General features: G+C 40.1%; 1 protein-coding gene across 1 annotated transcript in view; it reads right to left on the bottom strand.

The window, feature by feature from the left end:
• The window catches only part of WWTR1 (WW domain containing transcription regulator 1), a 138,750-nt gene that overhangs the window by 38,607 nt on the left and 80,306 nt on the right, over positions 1-19,837 (bottom strand). The window contains 1 exon segment of the mRNA XM_077765890.1: positions 17,485-17,621. Coding sequence (XP_077622016.1) covers positions 17,485-17,621 — 137 coding nt within the window.

The raw sequence follows: 19,837 nt of genomic DNA on the forward strand, positions 1-19,837 counted from the left end.
AATGAAGGTGACACAAAGAAACAAAAAAAAAAAAAAAAAAAAAAAAAAAAAAAAAAAGGCAACTTTTCACTTCAGGGTGCATTTGGTTCCAAAAATCTGTAAAGTATTAAACCAAGAAGCTGTACTATCCCAACTTCACACTGAGCCCTTTATTCCGAGTCTGGGTGAGAATAACCACAAGGCAATTTCTCAGCCTGCTCGGTTGATATGGCACAGAGCTCCGGGATGTGTTCGCTCCTGGCCTCACCGTTTCAAAACCACTTCCAGGTGCCCCAACATTTGACAGGTGGACCTTAAGTCTTCCAGATACCCCCAGCTCTTCTAGCTTCAGACTTGCAACCCAAACTGCCATTGCTTCACAGGAAACCCTGAATTATTCATACCAGAAGACGATTTTCCCACTTGCTATCCTGTCCACCTGTCTACACAGTAGTAAGCTGACAGGCCAGTGTGCAAGTGTCGGGTAACTGTGCTCTCCTCGGTGTACATGATGGAAATGCCTGTAACACTGGTTTTTATGTGTTCCTAGCAAAGGCAGGACCTAAAATGCGTATTTTACTGGCATTTAAAAGATTTAGCCATCAGTTTTCTCATTGTAATATACCCAGAACAAGCTAGACGTAATATACCCAGAACAAGTGGCCTGCTGGTTTCTTCTGGATCGTTTTGCTGTGAATAAATCGTATTTCTTCCACCTAAAGCAGCACCGGCATGTGCTACTCTGATTCATTTGATTTATGGGACCTCACAAGATTCATCAAAAGTGGCCTGTGACAGGAAGTACATCTATGAAGGTAGTGAACTTAGGCAAATAATGACCTAAGTTGGAGAAAGAGGAAATTGGGCACTTTGCCGTGCTGCTCCACAAAGTTATCTTTGTGTCTTTGAATTTAATTTGATGGCCTGGCAATAGCAAAACCAACACTGTGTTATTATCTTCAGACAATAGGTACACTTTTATCCCAGCAGGAAATGGAAACTCTGATTCATGCATTTATTTTCATTAGTCAGGAGAGAGTTTATTGTAGCTTTTTATTGGTTCACTTTCCTGAATGATTATAAAACTACTCCAGGTGCAAACTGTGGCAACCCAAGCAAAGTAACAGAAAATGAGTCTATAGCTGTGTCCCACGAGAGGCAGAGAAAAAGCTGTGAGAGGCGAGAGGCCGAGAAAAAGTTAAAAAGTTGTGCGTGTGAAATGCTAGTGTTTAATCTGTTTTCTTTCTACGAGGTATCATTTTAGTAAACATCTTGATTCTTTAAAGAGCTCATACAACAGACACTCCAAGAAACAGTCAAAGAACTTGAACAACTTATGAAATAGAACAAGCAATTAGTAATCAAACACTGAAAAATCATCAGCCCTACAAAGAATCACAGAAATGTAAAGTTAAGAGCCACTGTTCAGCAATGAGATTAGCAAAGATAATGATGTGATGCAGGTGAGTGCTTTGCATCAGGGTAGGATGCTTGGGGGGCGGGGGGAGGGGAGAATTTTAGCAGGGGTAGCAGCATTAGGAAATCTGGTAAAATTATAGGTCAAGTTTTGAGAATATGTGCATGTGTGTATTCTGAGGACTATATCCCTAGTTCTTATGCGGTTCCTAGTGATTCCAAAAAGTTAGTTACCTTTGAAATGAAAAAGTATCAAAGTATTAGTCATGGTGGTGTTTGGATGCTAGGACTACAGCTGAATTTTTCTTTCCAGCGTTCTACAGTTCATTTAATTATTCATTCACCAAATATCTGCTGAGCCCCAGTCAGGTACAAGGCACCGTTTCTGGGTGCTAGAGAGACTGATGAACTAGAGTCCTCGCCCTTTGAGAGAGTATAGTCTAGTAACGAGACAGAGAAGAGCAAATATATAGTGTAACTCTTGGGAAAAGGGCTTTGCACAAATAAATGTGGAACTATATTAGGCACAGAAGTTAAGGAAGGCCTCTCTGAGGAGGTGATGCGTGATCTAAGAAATCTGAGTAACGTGCAGAAATCAGGGTGGGGGGCCATACTAGGCTGAGGAACCGTGAGTGCAAAGTCCTAGGGTTGGAAGGTGCCCAGCCGGCCGGTCTGGAGTACTTGTGCAAGACAGGGAGGCCCACACGGCTGAAGAGCAGAGTGGGAGGGCAAGTACGAGGGGCCCTGGGGCCTCATGGCTGTGGTGAGCACCGCAGTTGACCTCTACTCCAGAGTGATAGGAATCTCCTTTCTGCTCATGGCTCAGACCATGCGGGAAACCACCAGAGTGTTTCGTACATTATGTAAGTTAAAAATTCTGAAGAAACCTGGAGATGGAGAAGTTCTGGGGGTACACACCTCAGAATTAGCATCTCTGGGCTATTGTCTCTCAGCCCAGAGTTCCAGGCCACCTTTGAGGAAGAAAGGAATAAGCTTTGGAGTAGGGGTAAGAGGAGCTAGAAATCAGCAGCTCCACTTTTAAAAACTTAACCAGAGGAGATTCTGGTCCCAAGCAAAACAAAACAAAAACCTATACATCTAAGTTTTATCTGGGAGGCTGTGCCAAGGGGGTTTTGTTCTTAAAAACAAAAGTAAAATACACTCAACAAAAAGCTACAACTCTGGATTTTCCAAAGTTTATCCTTAAATCAAACAGGGTATGTGATCTTGCTTTGGTGTTCAGACATTCCTGACTGGTGCTCTGAGACCATGCCATAGCTCAGTGTTTAGGAAGGTTACAGAAAACTTCCTTCTGAAACTCCTGGTGTTCTCACTGTTGTGAGATTTTTTGAGGACTGTCACCTAGAGCACAGTGTCTACATCATTTATGAGAAACTGAAGGGAGAACTCCCTCTTTGGCATCTATATATATAGAAAAACCACATTTCTCCTCAACACCAGGTGAGCCCTTACCTCATAAAGTCTTTGACTCCCGTAACTGAACTATCTTCCTCTTCATAAGAGGCCCCAAGTCTCAAAGCTAAATATGTGTATACCTCTAGCATAGGGCCTGTGGTATACATTTTTCTCTCTGGCGTTACTATTTCCTCAGCCTTAGTCTCCCTTTACCACAACTTAACTCAAATATTTATATGTACCCTTTCTCATTATGTGTTTTGTAAGAAGCAAGAATAGGGAATAAATGAATGGAAGCATCACAGTTTCATTTTAAAACTCTATCTCTGTGTACATATGTACTCTATCTCTGTGTACATATGTTATTGGTTAATTACATAATATTCTGTGAGGCTTAACTGAGCATGCTGGGAATGGTGCTTGCTCATCACCTCAAGGAATGGAGCTCACACATGACCTAAGAGCACACCTTAAGAGATCTGGTGGACCAAAAAGTGTCACATCATATTGCACTATCTTTATGGAATATACTCATGAGAGGAGCTGGCTGCCTGAAGCAAATGAAGCTCCTCCCCCCATCTTCCACAGACACTACCTTAGCCAAGGGATCAAAGCCAACATCACCTATACTGGGACAAACTGACATCATCAGTTTGTGCCCCTTGATAGGAGCCAACGAGAAGAACACATCATCACTCTTGTGATGATGTGGCATTCCTGCCAAAAATGTGTAACCTAAATCTAACCCTTGAGGAAACACTAGACCAATCCAAATTAAAACACAATCTAGGGGCGCCTGGGTGGCTCAGTCGGTTAAGGGTCCGACTTTGGCTCAGGTCATAATCTCACGGTTCATGGGTTTGAGCCCCGCGTTGGGCGCTGTGCTGACAGCCAGCTCAGAGCCTGGAGCCTGTTTCGGATTCTGTGTCTCCCTCTCTCTCTGACCCTCCCCTGCTCATGCTGTCTCTCTCTCTCTCTCTCTCTCTCTCTCTCAGAAATAAATAAAATTTAAAAAAAATTTTAAAAAACCACAATCTACAAAATAACTGGCCTATACTCTTCAAAGATATCACGATCCAAAAACACAAGGGTCCAGAAATTATTTCAGATAAAAAGAGATTAAATAGACAGGACAACTAAATGCACTACATGACGCTTAACAGATCCTGACCAGAAACCAAAATAGCTAGAAAGGACATTGTTGTGGCAAATGAAGAAATTTTCATACACGGATATGTTTGAGAAAGTAATATTGATAACTAATGTGAAATTTCCTGATTTGGAAACGTATACAATCTGAAGTATTTAGGGGTAAAAGAGCATGAGGTCTCCAACTTAATCTCAAAATGTTCATGGAAAAAAAGGAAAACACATATATATACATACAGAGAAAGTAAGATAAGCAAATGTGGCAAAACACAAACAATTAACAAAGGCAAATCTGGGCAAAGGGTGTATGGGAGTTCCTTGTACTACAAACTCTTCTGTAAGTTTAAGATTGTTTCAAAATAAAAGGTGACATATTAAAAAAAAAAAAAAGTAACAAGAAAGAAAACCTTCTCTATACACACCCTAAACTCCCTGGAGACTGAAAATTCTCAGTCTGGCAGGGCCCAGAGAAACTGCGTCATATATGGGCCATTGTATTGTAACATTTTTATCTTTGAGGAAACCCCCACTAAACAATGGTTTTGAGAACTGACCAGGGTTTGAAGGGGAGAGAACCCCAGTTGGAATATGTGCTAAGAATTCTGACACCTCATACTCACTGTTCCTCCCACCCTCCCCACCTCCACGCCCAACCCCAACTGTTACTTGGAAATAATTCTAGGTGAAATTTGTCAGAAGGTACTGACTTCAGGTTATAAAATAAATTAGTCATGGGATGTAATGTAAAGCGTGGTCACTATAGTTAGCAATACGGTATTGTATAACAGAATGTTGCTAAGAGTAGATCTTGAACATTCCCATCATAAGAAAGAGAACTTTGTAACTATGTGTGGTGACAGATGTTAAGTAGATTTATTGTAGTGATCATTTCTATAACACATGTACATATGTTACAGTATGTACACACTGCAATATGTATACATATCAAATCATTTTGTTATACAACTATTATAACTTTATGACAAATATATATATATTTTTTTAAAAAGGAGACAATCATATTAAAAAAAAAAAAAAAAGAGCCAGAAAGACAGGAAGGAATTGCCCTATGGGACTGGTTGGGACAGTCTTTTAGAAGAAACAGTTCTGGATAATTGTGCCTGACACACATCAAACTAAAGAATTACAAGTTTTCCTAGGCAGAATCTGAGCTCCAAGAGTTAACTGACTATAAAGCTTGAGGTCCTTCAGTGAAAGGCCCTTATTTCCCAGAGTCAGAGCTGACGACACTGTTCCACATTGGCCTTCTTGACAGAAGAAAGAAAGGACAAGCTGGGAAGCCCAGAGTTGGGTCTGGAGAAGGCACCAGAGAATGCAAACGCATGAAAGTATGTTTCAAGAAGAAATGTGTCAGGCCAAAGCCTTCAATTTTAATACGGTTTGGGCCCTAGGACTTCCTCTAATTACAGGGGGAAAAGTTTTGAATTTAAAAGCAGGGCAGAGACAGAGGAGAAGATGACACACAAATGACTGAAACGTGCTGTAGACTGGAGAAGTGGGGTCTCCAGCAGAATATCCCTCAGTTGCAGGGTCTCAGGCAGTAGCAGCAGACAAACAACATCAGTGATGGAGACCAAGAGTTCAGGAGCCTTCCTATCTGCAGCTGCCCTGAGCGCTCATTTTATTAGGATGGGATGATCCAGCTCCACTTGGGGAAAGATCAGTCCATTCTATTTCATTCAGGCATTACAGCATTGATAGGGGTGGAAATGGAAATATTTTTCTTGATATATGAAGTGGACGTTTTGAAGCAGCTACATGAAAGTCTTGTGAGCCAGGACTAAATCACCCACATTAAAAAATATTTTTTACTTTATTTTCCTCCAGCTCGGCAAATATGTAACTCTTGGCAAAACTGAAAACTCACAACTCGCTCTTCACTGGTGTCTGAGAAGTAGAATACTGGAAAGGAAAAGGACTAAAATAATATGGAATGAAATGCATGACATGTACTGGGAAGCAAAATAACTTCAAATGAAACTTCCATTTATGGCTTAGTCAAAAACATATGGATATGCAAGCTGAAAAACCAAGCTAGTGAGAGACTAAGTCCCTGGTGAAAAATATACTTTTTGTGTATCGACAACCTTAAATCATTTATTGCACAAGAAAGTAGTGCTCCAGTCAAACCCTCCCCCACCCCACCTCAACACACAAGGTGAATCTGCAGGCAATTACTTGTTTAGTTTGATAAAAGCAAACCATATCAGAACTGTATTTTTAAGCGATTCCTATACTTTACTAACAAACATTCCAAAGAAACTGGGAATAAATGAGGAAATTAAATAAAAGCACAAAATTTTATGTACAGGAGTATTTACTACAACATCATTTATAATGGTAAAAACAAAAAGTTAGAATCAACCTGTATGTCTCTCAGCTGAAGAACTGTTAAATATAGTATAGTCACCTTCTAGAGTATTATATAACCACTAACATGATGTAAGGATTTATAAACAGAAATATGCCCAGGTCCATTCACAGCCATTTATATGTATACAGTAAAACTGTGGCTTGTGAGTAACTTGTTCTGTCAGTGATCTGTAAGATGAGCAAACATTTCTAATAAATTTTAACTTGATAAATGCATGATGTCATGCAATATTAGTACGTGATGCTGAATGTCACATAATCACAACTGATGTTTCAATGGTTCTTGAAATTTGCCTTGATATGCAAGTGCTTTGGATTACAAGCTTGTTTCTGGAATGATTTATACTCACAAACCAAGTTTTAATATGTATATATATATGTATATATATGTATTTAGTATGTATATATGTATACAGAGAGAGAAAGAATATATATATACTATAGAGAGAGTATACACATCTAGATATATAGATAGACAGATATGAATTAAACAATGAGAATGTAGTTTGTACCTATCAGAATCATAAAGACTAAAAATCTGATAATGGACATTATTGGCAAGAATAGAGGGAAAGGAACATTTTGATACTCTGTTGGTAAGGGTGTAAATTGGTGTAATCTTTTGGGAGGGAAGCAGAACATCTATTAAAACTTCAAATGTGATGGCGGACCCCTGTCCGTGAGCCTCTCGGAGTGGAGCTGTGCCAGATGAAGCGCAGCCCCAAGCCATTGCCCAGCATCCTGACCCCAAACCATTGCCCAGTGCTGTGGGCACTGAGGGGGTGGGCTGGACAATAGGGGGGAAAAAAAAGAAAAAAGAAAACTTCAAATGCACATAATTTTTGATTCAGGAAGTCCACCTCTGCAGAACTATCTTATTCATAAACAGCATAAGGCACAAGAAATTATGTTAAGCACTGTAGCACTGTTTACTAACAGTCAACTATCAGAAAAGAATCTAAATATCCAGCATAGGGGACTGTTTAAATAAATTCGGTACATCAATAGAGTGGAATATTATATATTCCTGGCAAATAAAGAATACATCTATAAGTACAGATTTAGAAAGCTCTCTAGGATATGTTAAGTTTAAAAAAGACATATACACCCAAGCATACATATGTATGTGGAGTATTTCTGGAACACTCAGGAAGCTGGTAGCAGTGTTTTCGATGAAAAGGAGAGAAGGGCTGGAAGTCTGGTGTGAAGGAGACTTACTTCTCATGAATACTCTTTGGTAAATTCTGTGTGAATTTTTTGTGTTACTTTTCCAATAAAAACAGCTAATCAAAAAATACTGTAGAAAAATATTAATTGAAATGGAAAGATACGGTATCTTAAATGAAAAATAGGCTACAAAAAATATAAAAGATTTTCCAACCTTTTTTGTTCACACTTACATTGAAAAAGAAAAAGAAAAGCACATGAGAAAATGTGTGATTCTGAATGGTCAGATTACAGTGTTGTTGTTGTTTTTTTTTTTTTACTTTTTCAGTTTCTGCTGATCAGCTGTTCTACATGACTAAAGAATAATTATATAATATGGGGAAAGAACACTGTTGAATCTTATTGCCTCAAATATGTTTAGGATCTCATCTTTTCCTGATTTTTTTTTAAACCAGGGAGAGGGGGTGATCTTCCTCTCTTCAGCACTTAATAAGAAGAGACCATGAAGCCTTTTGTTTTCTTGGCTTCTTACAGTGTTTTGCTGACTTCATCACAGAGAATTATTCAGAGTCAAGCAAGGTGGAACAGCTGTCCCTGACCACCAGCAACTGCAAAACACCCAGGGAATAAATTTAGACTTCCAGAAAGGAAGAAGAAATCAATCTTCCAGTTGATATGGGATGGGTGAGGTGATGATCACACACAGGCAGGGACATCACCAGGCACCCCAAAGAGATCAAAGAAGAGTGTCCAAATGTCACTCAGCACTTATTAATTTGGAACAAGTGGCCAAAGGACAAACCATCCCGGAATCCCTTCGTTTCAAATTTTAACTGGGTGAAATTCCCCACAACAAGGAAGCGCCTGAGGGCAAACTATTGGAAGTCAGCCAACAGATACTACAAAAACTGTCAAAATTATTTTTAAAACTCTCAACAAAGACCCACAGCTTGGTGAAGAAATTAGACTCCATTAAAAATAATTAAATAATAGAGGCAATACACACAGAGACTTTGGAAAAGCTTGACCCGGCCTTTACCTCCTTCCTAAGAGGTTCTACATTCCTTTGGGGTAGGAAGTGCCTGTCTAGAATTTTTTAGGAGTTTAGCCCTGCAGAGGTCTGATTCTCTGGTCAACTCTCAGCAAGCGAAGTTCAAGGTGAGCTTACACACTTACTGAGTGAATTTAGACAATACAGTTCAATAATCTGGATCCCAAAGCACAATGTATTCCCTTGTTTTTGAAGGTTACCTGGTGTGACTGGGGTCAAAACTCTCTGCAAAGTGGCTTCAGTGTTCATGTACCCATTGCTCATGCGTATACTAACACCAACAAGTGCCCAGATGACAGATGCTAATGCCATAATAAATGTCTATTTTGGACAAAGAACCCAGTCAAAAAGTTGGTGAGCATATTCAGAGTTTGTTTCAGATAATCAAGTTAAAGAACAGATCATCTGAGTGGCTTTCGGCCATTTGTCATTATGGCATTCTCCAATCACTATGCTAATATAACACACACAATTCTGTCGCAGCTTCCACACCTGGCTGATGACCAGAGGCACCTGGGCAACCTGAAGACAGCACCCATTCCCAGACCCCAATCTACATCATCTGAAACAGTACTTCCCAGAGGTGGGGGGCCCAGGCATTATTCTCGAGGCAGCCCATGGCTGCTCTTTAAGGAGCAATCGGGTGACCGGATTCTGAAGACTCCTGTTTAACACATGCCCCTAAGGGGTCTTCCTAGTGTTAGAGCTGGATCCCTGCTGGGAGAAACACTGATCTTAGAGACTAGGGAAGTCCTTGTTTGCTAATGGCAGACTCAGCCAACTGCAGAATCTTAAGGATTCATGGTTTTGTCTGGATTGCACAAGGGGCCTAGAGCCTTCTTCCCAACACCCCATCCTCCTATCCCTCTATAAAAAGCTCAAGGCATCAAATGGTTCTCTCTTTTTTTGTTTCCTTTAGCCTATTATAAAAGTAATATAACCACATTACAGAGAAAATAAAGGGAATCACCCCCAATCAAAAAGGCTTACTATAATCACTACTAACATTCAAAAATATATAATTGATATACCTAATACATTAACTCTACAAAGTGATGCATAGTGTACTTGGCTAGGGGCTAGAAATACACACATGGAGAGCAAAGCCTGTGGGAAAGGAGAAACTAAACAGTTTTTTTTTGAAAAACCAAAATTAAAGTTCACAATAAACAATGTTTTTCTGCTTCATAAAATTAGACTAAAATAATAAACAGTTTTCCAAGTGCCACCTAGTCCTTGTAACTATTATTTTAATGGTTACAAATACACTTATTTTTGTGTTGCAGGCATTTACTCGGGGGTGGTGCTGTTATAAATACCCTTCTTTGTGTACAAAATTTTCCAAAGTGTTCACCTAGCATACTTCGTAGGAATTTTATCTTAAAGAATATTTTCTTAGGAAAAGTGTGGCATCAAACATTTTTCCTGGCTCTTGACACTTGCTATCAAAGGGGAGATTTTCTATCTAAATTTCTAAATTTCACATAATAAAATCTACAGGTGTTTATCACCTTAATTCATCCAGATGAATAAATGTAGTTGACCATAGAAGAATCTGGGTTTGAACTTAATGGGTCCATTTACATGCTTATTTTTTACAGTAAAGTACTATAAATGTATTTTCTCTTGTGATTTTCCTAACATTTCCTTTTCTCTAGCTTACTTTATTGTAAGAATACAGCAAATAATATTATAACATACAAAATATGTGTTAGTTGACTGTTTACATTAGCAGGTCAGGCTTCAGGTCAATAGTAGGCTATTAGTAGTTAAGTTTTGGGGGAGCCAAAGTTACATGTGGAATTTGGGTCAGCTCCCCAACCTCCCATCCCACATTGTTCAAGGGTCAACGGTACTAATCTAGATAAGAGACTCATCCATATTAAGAGAAATGGAATACACATATGGAAACACAAAGTTCATTTCTTTATACACTATTATACCTCACTTTATCACACAAAGGAATTGAATTAGTCAATTTAATAATGTTTTTAGGGGTGCCCAGGTGGCTTAGTTGGTTAAGTATCCAACTTCGGCTCAGGTCATGATCTTGAGTTTGTGAATTTGAGCCCAGCACTGGGCTCTGTGCTGACAGCTCAGAGCCTGCAGCCTGCTTTGGATTCTGTCTCTCTCTGTCTCTCTCTCTGCCTCTCCCCCACTCACTCACTATCTCTCTCTCTCTCTCAAAAATAAACATTTAAAAAATTTTTTTACATAATAATGTTTTTAGACCTCATTTCACATATCTTTTAAAAAAACCTAAAAGAAAAAAAAACTGTAACAAATGTCTTTTTGGAAACTCCAAGAAAGAGCAGTCTTCAACAATGTTGATTAGATGTCAATCTCGCCAGTTGATGGCTTCCTCCAAATCTAAGACAAAAATAATGATTTCTACAGTATTTAGATATTTAGGAAGCTATTCCTTCTTTTTTTCTAATCAAGAAAAAAAGCCTTTTTACCCAGAACCCCTTCCCTTTTTCCCCGTGCCCACCGACCTTCCTTCCCTGTCATACACGCCTGCTTTCTATCACCACATTCCTACCACTGCCTTATCACTCCACTCCCTCCCATGAAGTGTGAAGGTTTTCCAGTTTGTCTTTGGGTTTGTGTGTATGTGCTTGTGCACATTGGGCTAATTTATGCTGCAGAGACCACAGAGTTCCAAAAGTAGAGAGACTATCAGAGCTGGGGGGGAAAAAAAAATCACAGTAGCCAGATGTGTCTGCCATGAACTTACCACATAAATTTGATTAGAAAAAAAGAAAAAAAAAAAAACCACTGGAAAAAGAAAAAAAAAGATAGCCTACATATAAATCTCACTTTTAGCAAACCTTAGGATACCTTTCTACATGGTTTAAGCAACACTAGGCTACAGTGTCCCTTAGCTATTTTATTTGCTGATAAAATGATTTTAAGTGCTTTTGTACACTTCCTAGAGGGAAGAATAAGCCAATTTACCGAACTGAGCACACACAAGATTTTCCATCTTGTCTTGAGAAGCATGCCCTGCAAAAAAGAAAAACACACACCCATGTGTTTATAATTTGAAGTACAGATCAAGACAGACCTGGAGGACTTTGACTCTCGCCTGGTGGACGGCACATCTTCAAAGAGGGAGTGTGTGTGTGTGATATTTTAAAAATTCCTATAGCATTAAAAATACACTCTGGCTGCACTTTACCAAAAGTTTCTGAACCGGCGAGGGCTGGCAGTCTGGTGAAGTTGTTATACAGTCTTTATTTTTCCTGTTCTGTCTGGGAGGATACTGGCACCCCAGGTCGGGGCCTCATTCCAGCAAAGCGGTCTGTTAATGTGTGACAGGAGCCTAGCACACCACGGTTTATGATCACTAGGATTATCACCAAAAGGGCAAAATTCACTTTCTCTTGACAGTGATAGTTTAAAATATGGGGATATTTTAAGTTGCCGCACGATTCAAGTATTTGTGTGCTGAGGAACGGAAAGAACCTTGACGCTGGCACGCGCGTCCAGAGGCAAATGTCCTTCGCACGGAACTGGAGTGTGCCTGCTCTTCACAAGCTCCCTGTTAACAATCTGATGGAGAAGGAGCCGGGTCACGAGTGTAAATGTCTCCTCATCTTCTCCCAACTGCTTGCTGTGTGGGGTCAACAAAATTATTTTTGCAATGTGTAAGCGAAAGTGCCTAAACTATCCCAGTTGTGGGAACCGTGGTTGGGCTTTCCTGAGGGAGGACCAGGACGGCTTTCTAAGGGCACACACCGCGGCCTCTTCCTTGTGTACACACGGGCCAGAAAAGTGTGGGGAAATCAGGCTACCGGCTAACATTAACAGTTACAAGGACATACTTCTTTGGGCGCTTTCTCTATGCCTAGTACTCGGTACTCAAGACGACTCTTATGAGGTAGGTATCACAGTAAGCAGGTATTCTGCTCTCATTATCACCACTTTACAGATAAGGAAAGCAAGACTCAGAAAGGCTGATAACAGCAAAACTAGTAAATGTCTAACCCAAGAGAAACTCAGTTGGGACTCCAAGTTCTTCCTGTCAACCACTATACCAAAAGGCTCCCTGCCTCCACTCTACACCTATCACCGCCCTAACACCCTAACTGATTTCCTTAGCAGGCCCCAATTGTCCTATATATTAGATTCGGGCCTGTGAGGGTCCTTTTTTCCCCCATTTCATTTTTCCCAACTTTCAAAAAGGTTAGTGGGTTTTAATAATGGTTAATGAGACCAACAACACATTTAAAAGATACAAGGTCCTTTTGTGTTATGAAAAAAAAATCAACTTTCATATGTATAATCATTTTCTCCCTTTGCTGTTACATAAAAGCTGGGATTCTAAGCAAGTTGTGGGCCCTCAAACAATATAGTTTCCACCCAGAGGTATTCTCTCCTTTTTACTCTTTGAAATTCTCCAAGGCCTTCCTTTTTTCTTCCATTCAGTGGGCATCTCTGGGGACTGAGATGCAAAGGTCACCCAAGTGCTCAGACAGAATCAAATAGGACAAAACCTGACAGAAAACTTAATTTGGCAGATAGAAAAACAAAAATTTAAGTCTGGCTCTAGACCAAGCCAGGGATGATTATTTGAAATAAAATGCAAAAAAAAAAATTTTTTTTTATTTTGCATTTCTCTCCTGCAGAGTCTATTTCATTTTACTTAGGCATTTGAAAGTCAGTGAGTTTAGATACATAACAAATCTGCCATTCTACATAGATGGTTTTTCACTGGATACCGATACAGCCTGACAAAAGTTTGCTCCATTTTTACAAAGTCACTCAAGTACTTCAGGATGCCTTCAAGTGACAGGTTTTTTCTCTACCGATTAAAATATTATTGGACTTGTAAATTACATTTCAGTAATAGATGCATTGAAAAAATAAGGTATCTACAGATAAGCTTCGGGGGTGGGGGCGGGGGGGGTGCTGAAACACTTCCACCAGAGGGCGCTATCCTCACTGAAAGTAATGAACAGTGTTCCTACTTTGTACTCTAACTCGCCCAAAATAAGTCTTTTTTTGTTTCTTGAGAGCTTTTATGATGAGCAATGAAATTATCTTCAAATCTAACATTCTGAAGCTGAATAAAGTGTAAAATAAAAGTTTTCCTTCCACAAAGAATAATGTTAGTAATAAGAATAAAATAATTACAGCTTGTTATGTGCCAAGCACCACATCTAAGCACTTTATATATATAAACTCATATAATCTCTTCATATTGTAATAAAAATCCTCTTTTACATATAAGAAAACTAAGGCAAAATTAAGTAATTTAATTGGGTCATCAAACTAGGAATGGCAGAGCCAGGTTTCATATTCTAACAGTCTGATTTCCCAAAATTCATATACCTAATCTACAGTAAAACAGAATCCCAATAAAAGGAGATTTATTTCTGAATGCATTTAGCAATGTCAAAGATTATATCACAGCTCTAGAAATGCATAGAATTATCTTATAAAAGGTACTAATTTTGTCATCTCATAATAATATAACTATATTTTGACATTTTCACGAGTACATAAATACCTCCCTATAAAGGAGAAACACCAAATTTAAGTTCACTTAGTTCTTAGCTACATTATATTAAAAAGACTAAAATTCTAGATTTAAAAAGGAGAAGGATCTACTCTTTATATTTTTTAAAGACTGATAATAAAGACTATGAACTACAGATAGAGATATAGCTTGAAATAACATATTCTGAGTAAATAATTTATTATTAGGACCATATTATGACTCTCTATCCTCAGTCTTTGGTGCTCACTTGGCATTTCCTGTTATATTTCTTTTTTTTCCCCCTGTTATATATTTCCATCTTTAGGACACATCTGATTCGGTACAGGCTAGTAACATACTGTGTAATGGACAAATATGAAAATATTATTAGGAAAAAAACCAGTGTCTTGAGAAATTTGCTGCTTCAACTTATTCGAAATCTAGAAAGTAAGGTATTTTAAGTCAAAAATAGGTAAGCATGTTTCCGACATTCAGATTACAATTTCTTTAGACATGCTTTACAAAGGAATTGTGCTTTTGTGGGGAGAGGGGTAGCTCACGTGCACAGGCTGACCCACATGAGCCTTCATTGTTAAGTTTTAAGCATTCAGGTTCCTTTTAATTTAATCAGTCCACTTTCTACTCGTTGCACAATTTTTAAAAATGAAGGCGAATACAACATAAATGGGATATTCATTCCAGCATTGTGCGTACTAGCAACACACTAGTAACAACCTAAATACCCATCAGGTGGGGCTGCCACTTAAATAATGAATTATGGTGTATTAATATGTTGGACTACTAGGAAATCTTTTAAAAGAAGAAGGCAACTCTATATGTACAGATACAGAAGCAGAAAGGCAAGGTGAACAACAGGAGGTATAATACACCAGCATTCGTGTGAAGAAACACATTCCCATGACTGGGAGCACTAGAGGACTCCAGGACTAAGGGATGGGGGTTCAAGGGGCGCCTGAGGGGCTCAGTCAGTTAAGCGTCTGGCTCTTGATTTTGGTTCCGGTCATGATCTCACGGTTCATGAGTTCAAGCGCCACATCAGGCTTTTGTGGTGACAATGCAGGGCTTGCTTGGAATTCCCTCTCTCCCTCTGTCTCTCTGTCCCTCCCTGCTCATGTTCACACTCTCTCTCTCTCTCTCTCAAAATAAACAAAATTCTTAAAAAAAGGAATGGGGACCTGAGAAAAACTTACTTTTTGAACAGTGCTTTGAAAAAGTGTTTGCATTTTTTTAACTAAATCCATGAAAGACTTTTTCCAATTATAATGCACTACAGAATTAAAGTCAATACTTTAATAGTCAGTCTTCAGAATTTTCAATGAAAGCTAAATGGCTAAAAGAAACCTTGAAACTAGTCTAATGCTACCTAATTTGTGGTTTCTTTACTACACTTGCAACTGCTTTCTATTCGAGCTCTTATATATTTGCGACGAATGACTCATGGGAAGTTTTGGTTTACCGCTGCTGGTAGAAGCATCTGTACCACTTGCCTTGATCTGCCCTTTAGATATGGGACACAACAGAAGTTATTCCAAGTCGCTTGCTTTTTGGATATATTTTACATCTGCAAGCTTTAAAAATGGTAGATCCAGACTTCCTGGAAGAACAGAAAATATATTTACTTGAAGCTGCCTCGGGTTTACTTGAGTTCATGCTCCCCTTGGCTAAGTCACAGCATGAGGGAAGGTGTCTGGGAATAATACTCCCTTTTTCATCCTGTTCATTCCTGAGAAATCCAACTGGAGATTCTTGTCACTCTAAAATTAACTATTCTGTGTATAAAGCAGTATCTGGATATCTGATCTGAAATGGAAAAGTTATCTGAAAATGGCATCATCTTTTACAAGACCTTAAAAGTATCCACTTATTTTTAGCCTCTGGAAGCAGGGAAAATGCCTACCACAGAAGCTAATTAGTTTTGTTGCTGCTGTGTATTAATTCACATCTGACTGTCTCTAGTGAAGAATTTTACCTCTTCTGAAGTAAAGGCAATTAGCAGAAAATAATCTTTTCTCAATTCTAAAATCACACTTAAGCATTCTTTTTTCTTTTTTTTTGAGAGAGAGAGAGAGCTCTCACGTGAGAAGAGGGAGAGAATTTTTTTTTTAATGTTTATTTTGAGAGAGAGAGCATGCATGCACAAGTGGGGAGAGGGGCAGAGGGAGGGAGAGAGGGAGACAGAATCTTTTTTTTTTTTTTTTTTTTTGNAGAAGGAAAGCAGGGAAGGGGAAAAGAGAGGGAGACACAGAATCTGAAGCAGGTGCCAGGCTCCAAGCCGTCAGCACAGAGCCTGACGTGGGGCTCACACCACTGAACCACGAGATCATGACCTGAGCCAAAGTTGGATGCTCAACTAACTGAGCCACCCAGGTGCCCTGAGAGAGGGAAGCTTTTTTAATGTATTTTTTAAAATGTTTATTTTAACTTTTAGAGGGAGGCGCAGGGCAGAAAGGGGAAACAGATGATCGAAGAAGGCTCTGTGTTGACAGCAGACAGCCCAATATGGGGCTCGAACTCACAAATGATTATCATGACTTGAGCTGAAGTCACATGCTTAACTGGGGCTACCCAGGTGCTGAGACAGACAGAGACAGAGACAGAGAGAGAGAGAGAGAGAGAAACAGAGACAGAATGAATCTTAAGCAGGCTCCATGCTCTGCACAAGGCCCAACGCAGGACCCTGGGATCACGACCTGAGCTGAAATCAAGAGTCAGAAACTCAACTGAGCCACCCGGGTGCCCCCCACATTTAAGCATTCTAAATGAAGTCAAGAGTGAGCTGCACTGTCCTGGGGCAGGTATTTTGAGAAGCCACCTGCAGATTACGTAAAGGCGAAATGCATTCTAAAGTCACAGCAGCCTCCGTTCAAACTGCAAACTCTGCTATCCACAGGCGGTATGACCTTGGGAAAGTTTCCTCATCCATAAAATGGGAATGTTATCACTTCTTGTAGGGTTGTTGTGAGTTTAATGAGATAAGGCATGAAAGCACCAAGGCTGGTGTCAATCACATTATGCAAAATAATAATAACAAAAGAAGGAAGAAAAGGGATTTGAAGCCAGAATTGCACCTTTGGCAGTCTTCAGAGACCAAATTCACAGAATGGAGGTGTGTACCCAACTTGCCTTAGTTTGGATGAATGAGAGGAGGCCTAAGTAACTTTTCAAAAAACTCCAATAAAGACAATTGAAAGAGATGCTGTAAGTGTAGTGTAAACCTAGGCAGCAAGAGTGCGAGGTGGTAGAAAAGGGGCCAAGAAAGAAGGCAGAAGTGGAGGAAGCGTAACACACCCAAGAACTCTCTGGGGTGCACGAGGAGGCTCCGAGACAACCAGAGCTGCTTCTGAGCTCCAGAGCTCCTGGGCCAAACCCTTGTTTATTCACCTCCAGGTGAAAGCTTCGGGCTTACCGAGATTTGGCTGAGACACAGCCATGGACCTCTGGGGTGCTGGGGCGGGAGTGGCAGCAGGGTGGAGGTTCATAGGATTCAGAGGCTGATTCATCGCCTTCCTGGGGTCTTGCCACGTGGTGATCTTTTCTATGTGACTAAAAGAAGGAAAACAATTATCTTTTTAATTGTCAGCATGATCATCATCATCACCATCACCAATAATAGCACAAGAGTTAAACGACGCCGGCTCTTCCTCCCTTACATCTGCTTACAAATGGGTGACACTGTGTTTGTTTTCATCCAAGGTCATGCGTGCCCACATATCCCTCCATCCGAGGGCCCCATTGGGGATCTTGCAGAGGACTCGTAAAGGTTTTCTGCCTCACGGATGTGTCTCATCCCAGCCAAGGAGCCTCCGCTCCCCAGCTACTCAGGTGCTTCCCCGCCATTCAACCACTGGGATGCCAAGGTGTGAACTCCTCTCCCAAAGCAAGCCCCGGCGCTCCCGCCCCGCCCAGCCTCCCACGCTCCCAACTCATATAATTGACATAATGAGGACACCTCTGCCAGTATCAGCCAAAGACCGAGCCCTTGAACCTGGTAAACATGACATTATCGAGCTCTTATTAAGAGCAAGGAAGGCACTGTGAGGTCCACACAGGGGATACATAAAACCCCCAAGAGGCTTATGTTCTACTAAGCAAGGTTAACAACTGTGTAGCTAGAGAACAGAGTAGCAGGAATTGAGTGTAGGAAGATAAGCAAGTGCCAGATGCTGGAGAAACCCAAATGTCAAAGCCTGAAGGTTTCTGAGGGAAAAGACACGATCAGACTTGGGGTCATACACAACTTCCAGTATTTATTATTGTCACTTAATCTCAGAGAAACTGGCACAACATAGGCTTCTGCTGAGACTTCCATACGTCCTTAGAAAGAGGGAGAAGACCTCCACCTTTGTCTACCTCCTCCCAAACCACAACATAAGTCATTCTTGGTAACTTATTTATGAACCTACACCATATACTTTTTTTTTTTTTGAAGTTTATTTATTTTGAGAGACTGAGAGAGAGAGAGCACAAGCAGGGGAAGGGCACAGAGAGAGGGAGAGAGAGAATCCCAAGCAGGTAGGCTCCACATTGTCAGCGCGGAGCCCGATGTGGGGCTCGAACTCACGGAACCGTGACATCGTGACCTGAGCCGAAATCAAGAGTCGGACCCTGGGACGCCTGGGTGGCTCAGTCGGTTAAGTGTCCGACTTCGGCTCAGGTCATGATCTCATGCTTCGTGGGTTCGAGCCCCGCGTCAGGCTCTGTGCTGACAGCTAGCTCAGAGCCTAGAGCTTGTTTCAGATTCTGTGTCTCCCTCTCTCTCTCTCTCTGACCCTCCCCTGCTCACGCTCGCTCTCTCTCAGAAATAAACGAAAAAAAAATTTTTTTTAAAAAGTCGGATGCTGAACCAACTGAGCCACCCAGGTGCCCACATAAACTCTTTTTTGAGATTTTATTATATTTTTTTCAAAGATGAGCATATTCATCTACTGCCGTAACTCTGTTTTACAAACTGTATCAGAGTGCTTTTTATATTTATCAAAGACCGCAAACGCTGATAACAAAAACTGAATGTCAGCCTTTTGTTCTCTGCCTGGCAACTAGGTTTGCCTCTCCCAAACTAATTGTCAATGTCAAACTCCACACACTAGGGACCTTCCTAGATCCACCTGAAAAGAAGTATGATTGTTCTTTCATTAAACACACCTTAATTTTGAATGACAATGGCCTCCTTTGAATCTTTAGCAATGCAAACCACTATTACTATCATTCAATTTAATCCCAAATCACTGTAATTCCAGGCTCTGGAGTTGCATTTGTCTCTTCCTTCAAGTCTGTTTCCTCACATTTGAATGCTGCTAAATGAATGCTGCTAAAATTCTTCTTCAGACTTCTTCATCCGAGACAGCAAGTTATTGCCATGGGGAACTCATCCACTGCCTGAGTGAAAGCTTGGATGTTTTCCCAAGAAGGCCTTTAAATGAGTGTGATTAAAAAAAAAAAAGTCAGGCTTGGTAAAGGAAGCAAAATTAAGTTTAACTGTTGAGTTTCCATACTGTCAGAGCCATCAGCAGTCTTCAGAAAAGATAATAAAAAATGAACTAGGAGGAATAAAAACTTTAAAACCAAGACTGCGTTGTTAAGAAAAACACAAGGGGCGGGGGGGGGGAAGCCTAAATAAAGAAATGATAATCATTTGTTCAACCACAAAAAGACGATAAAGAAAAGAAACAATGGTCTCATTTACACCTTCAGTTTAACAGCTATAATTCTGTGAGAGCTTTCATAAAATCCTTCTGTCAACTTTTGGTCAAGTGGAAACT

This window comes from Crocuta crocuta, unplaced genomic scaffold, assembly GCF_008692635.1.
Source record: "Crocuta crocuta isolate KB4526 unplaced genomic scaffold, BGI_CrCroc_1.0 scaffold54, whole genome shotgun sequence".
NCBI lineage: Eukaryota > Metazoa > Chordata > Mammalia > Carnivora > Hyaenidae > Crocuta > Crocuta crocuta.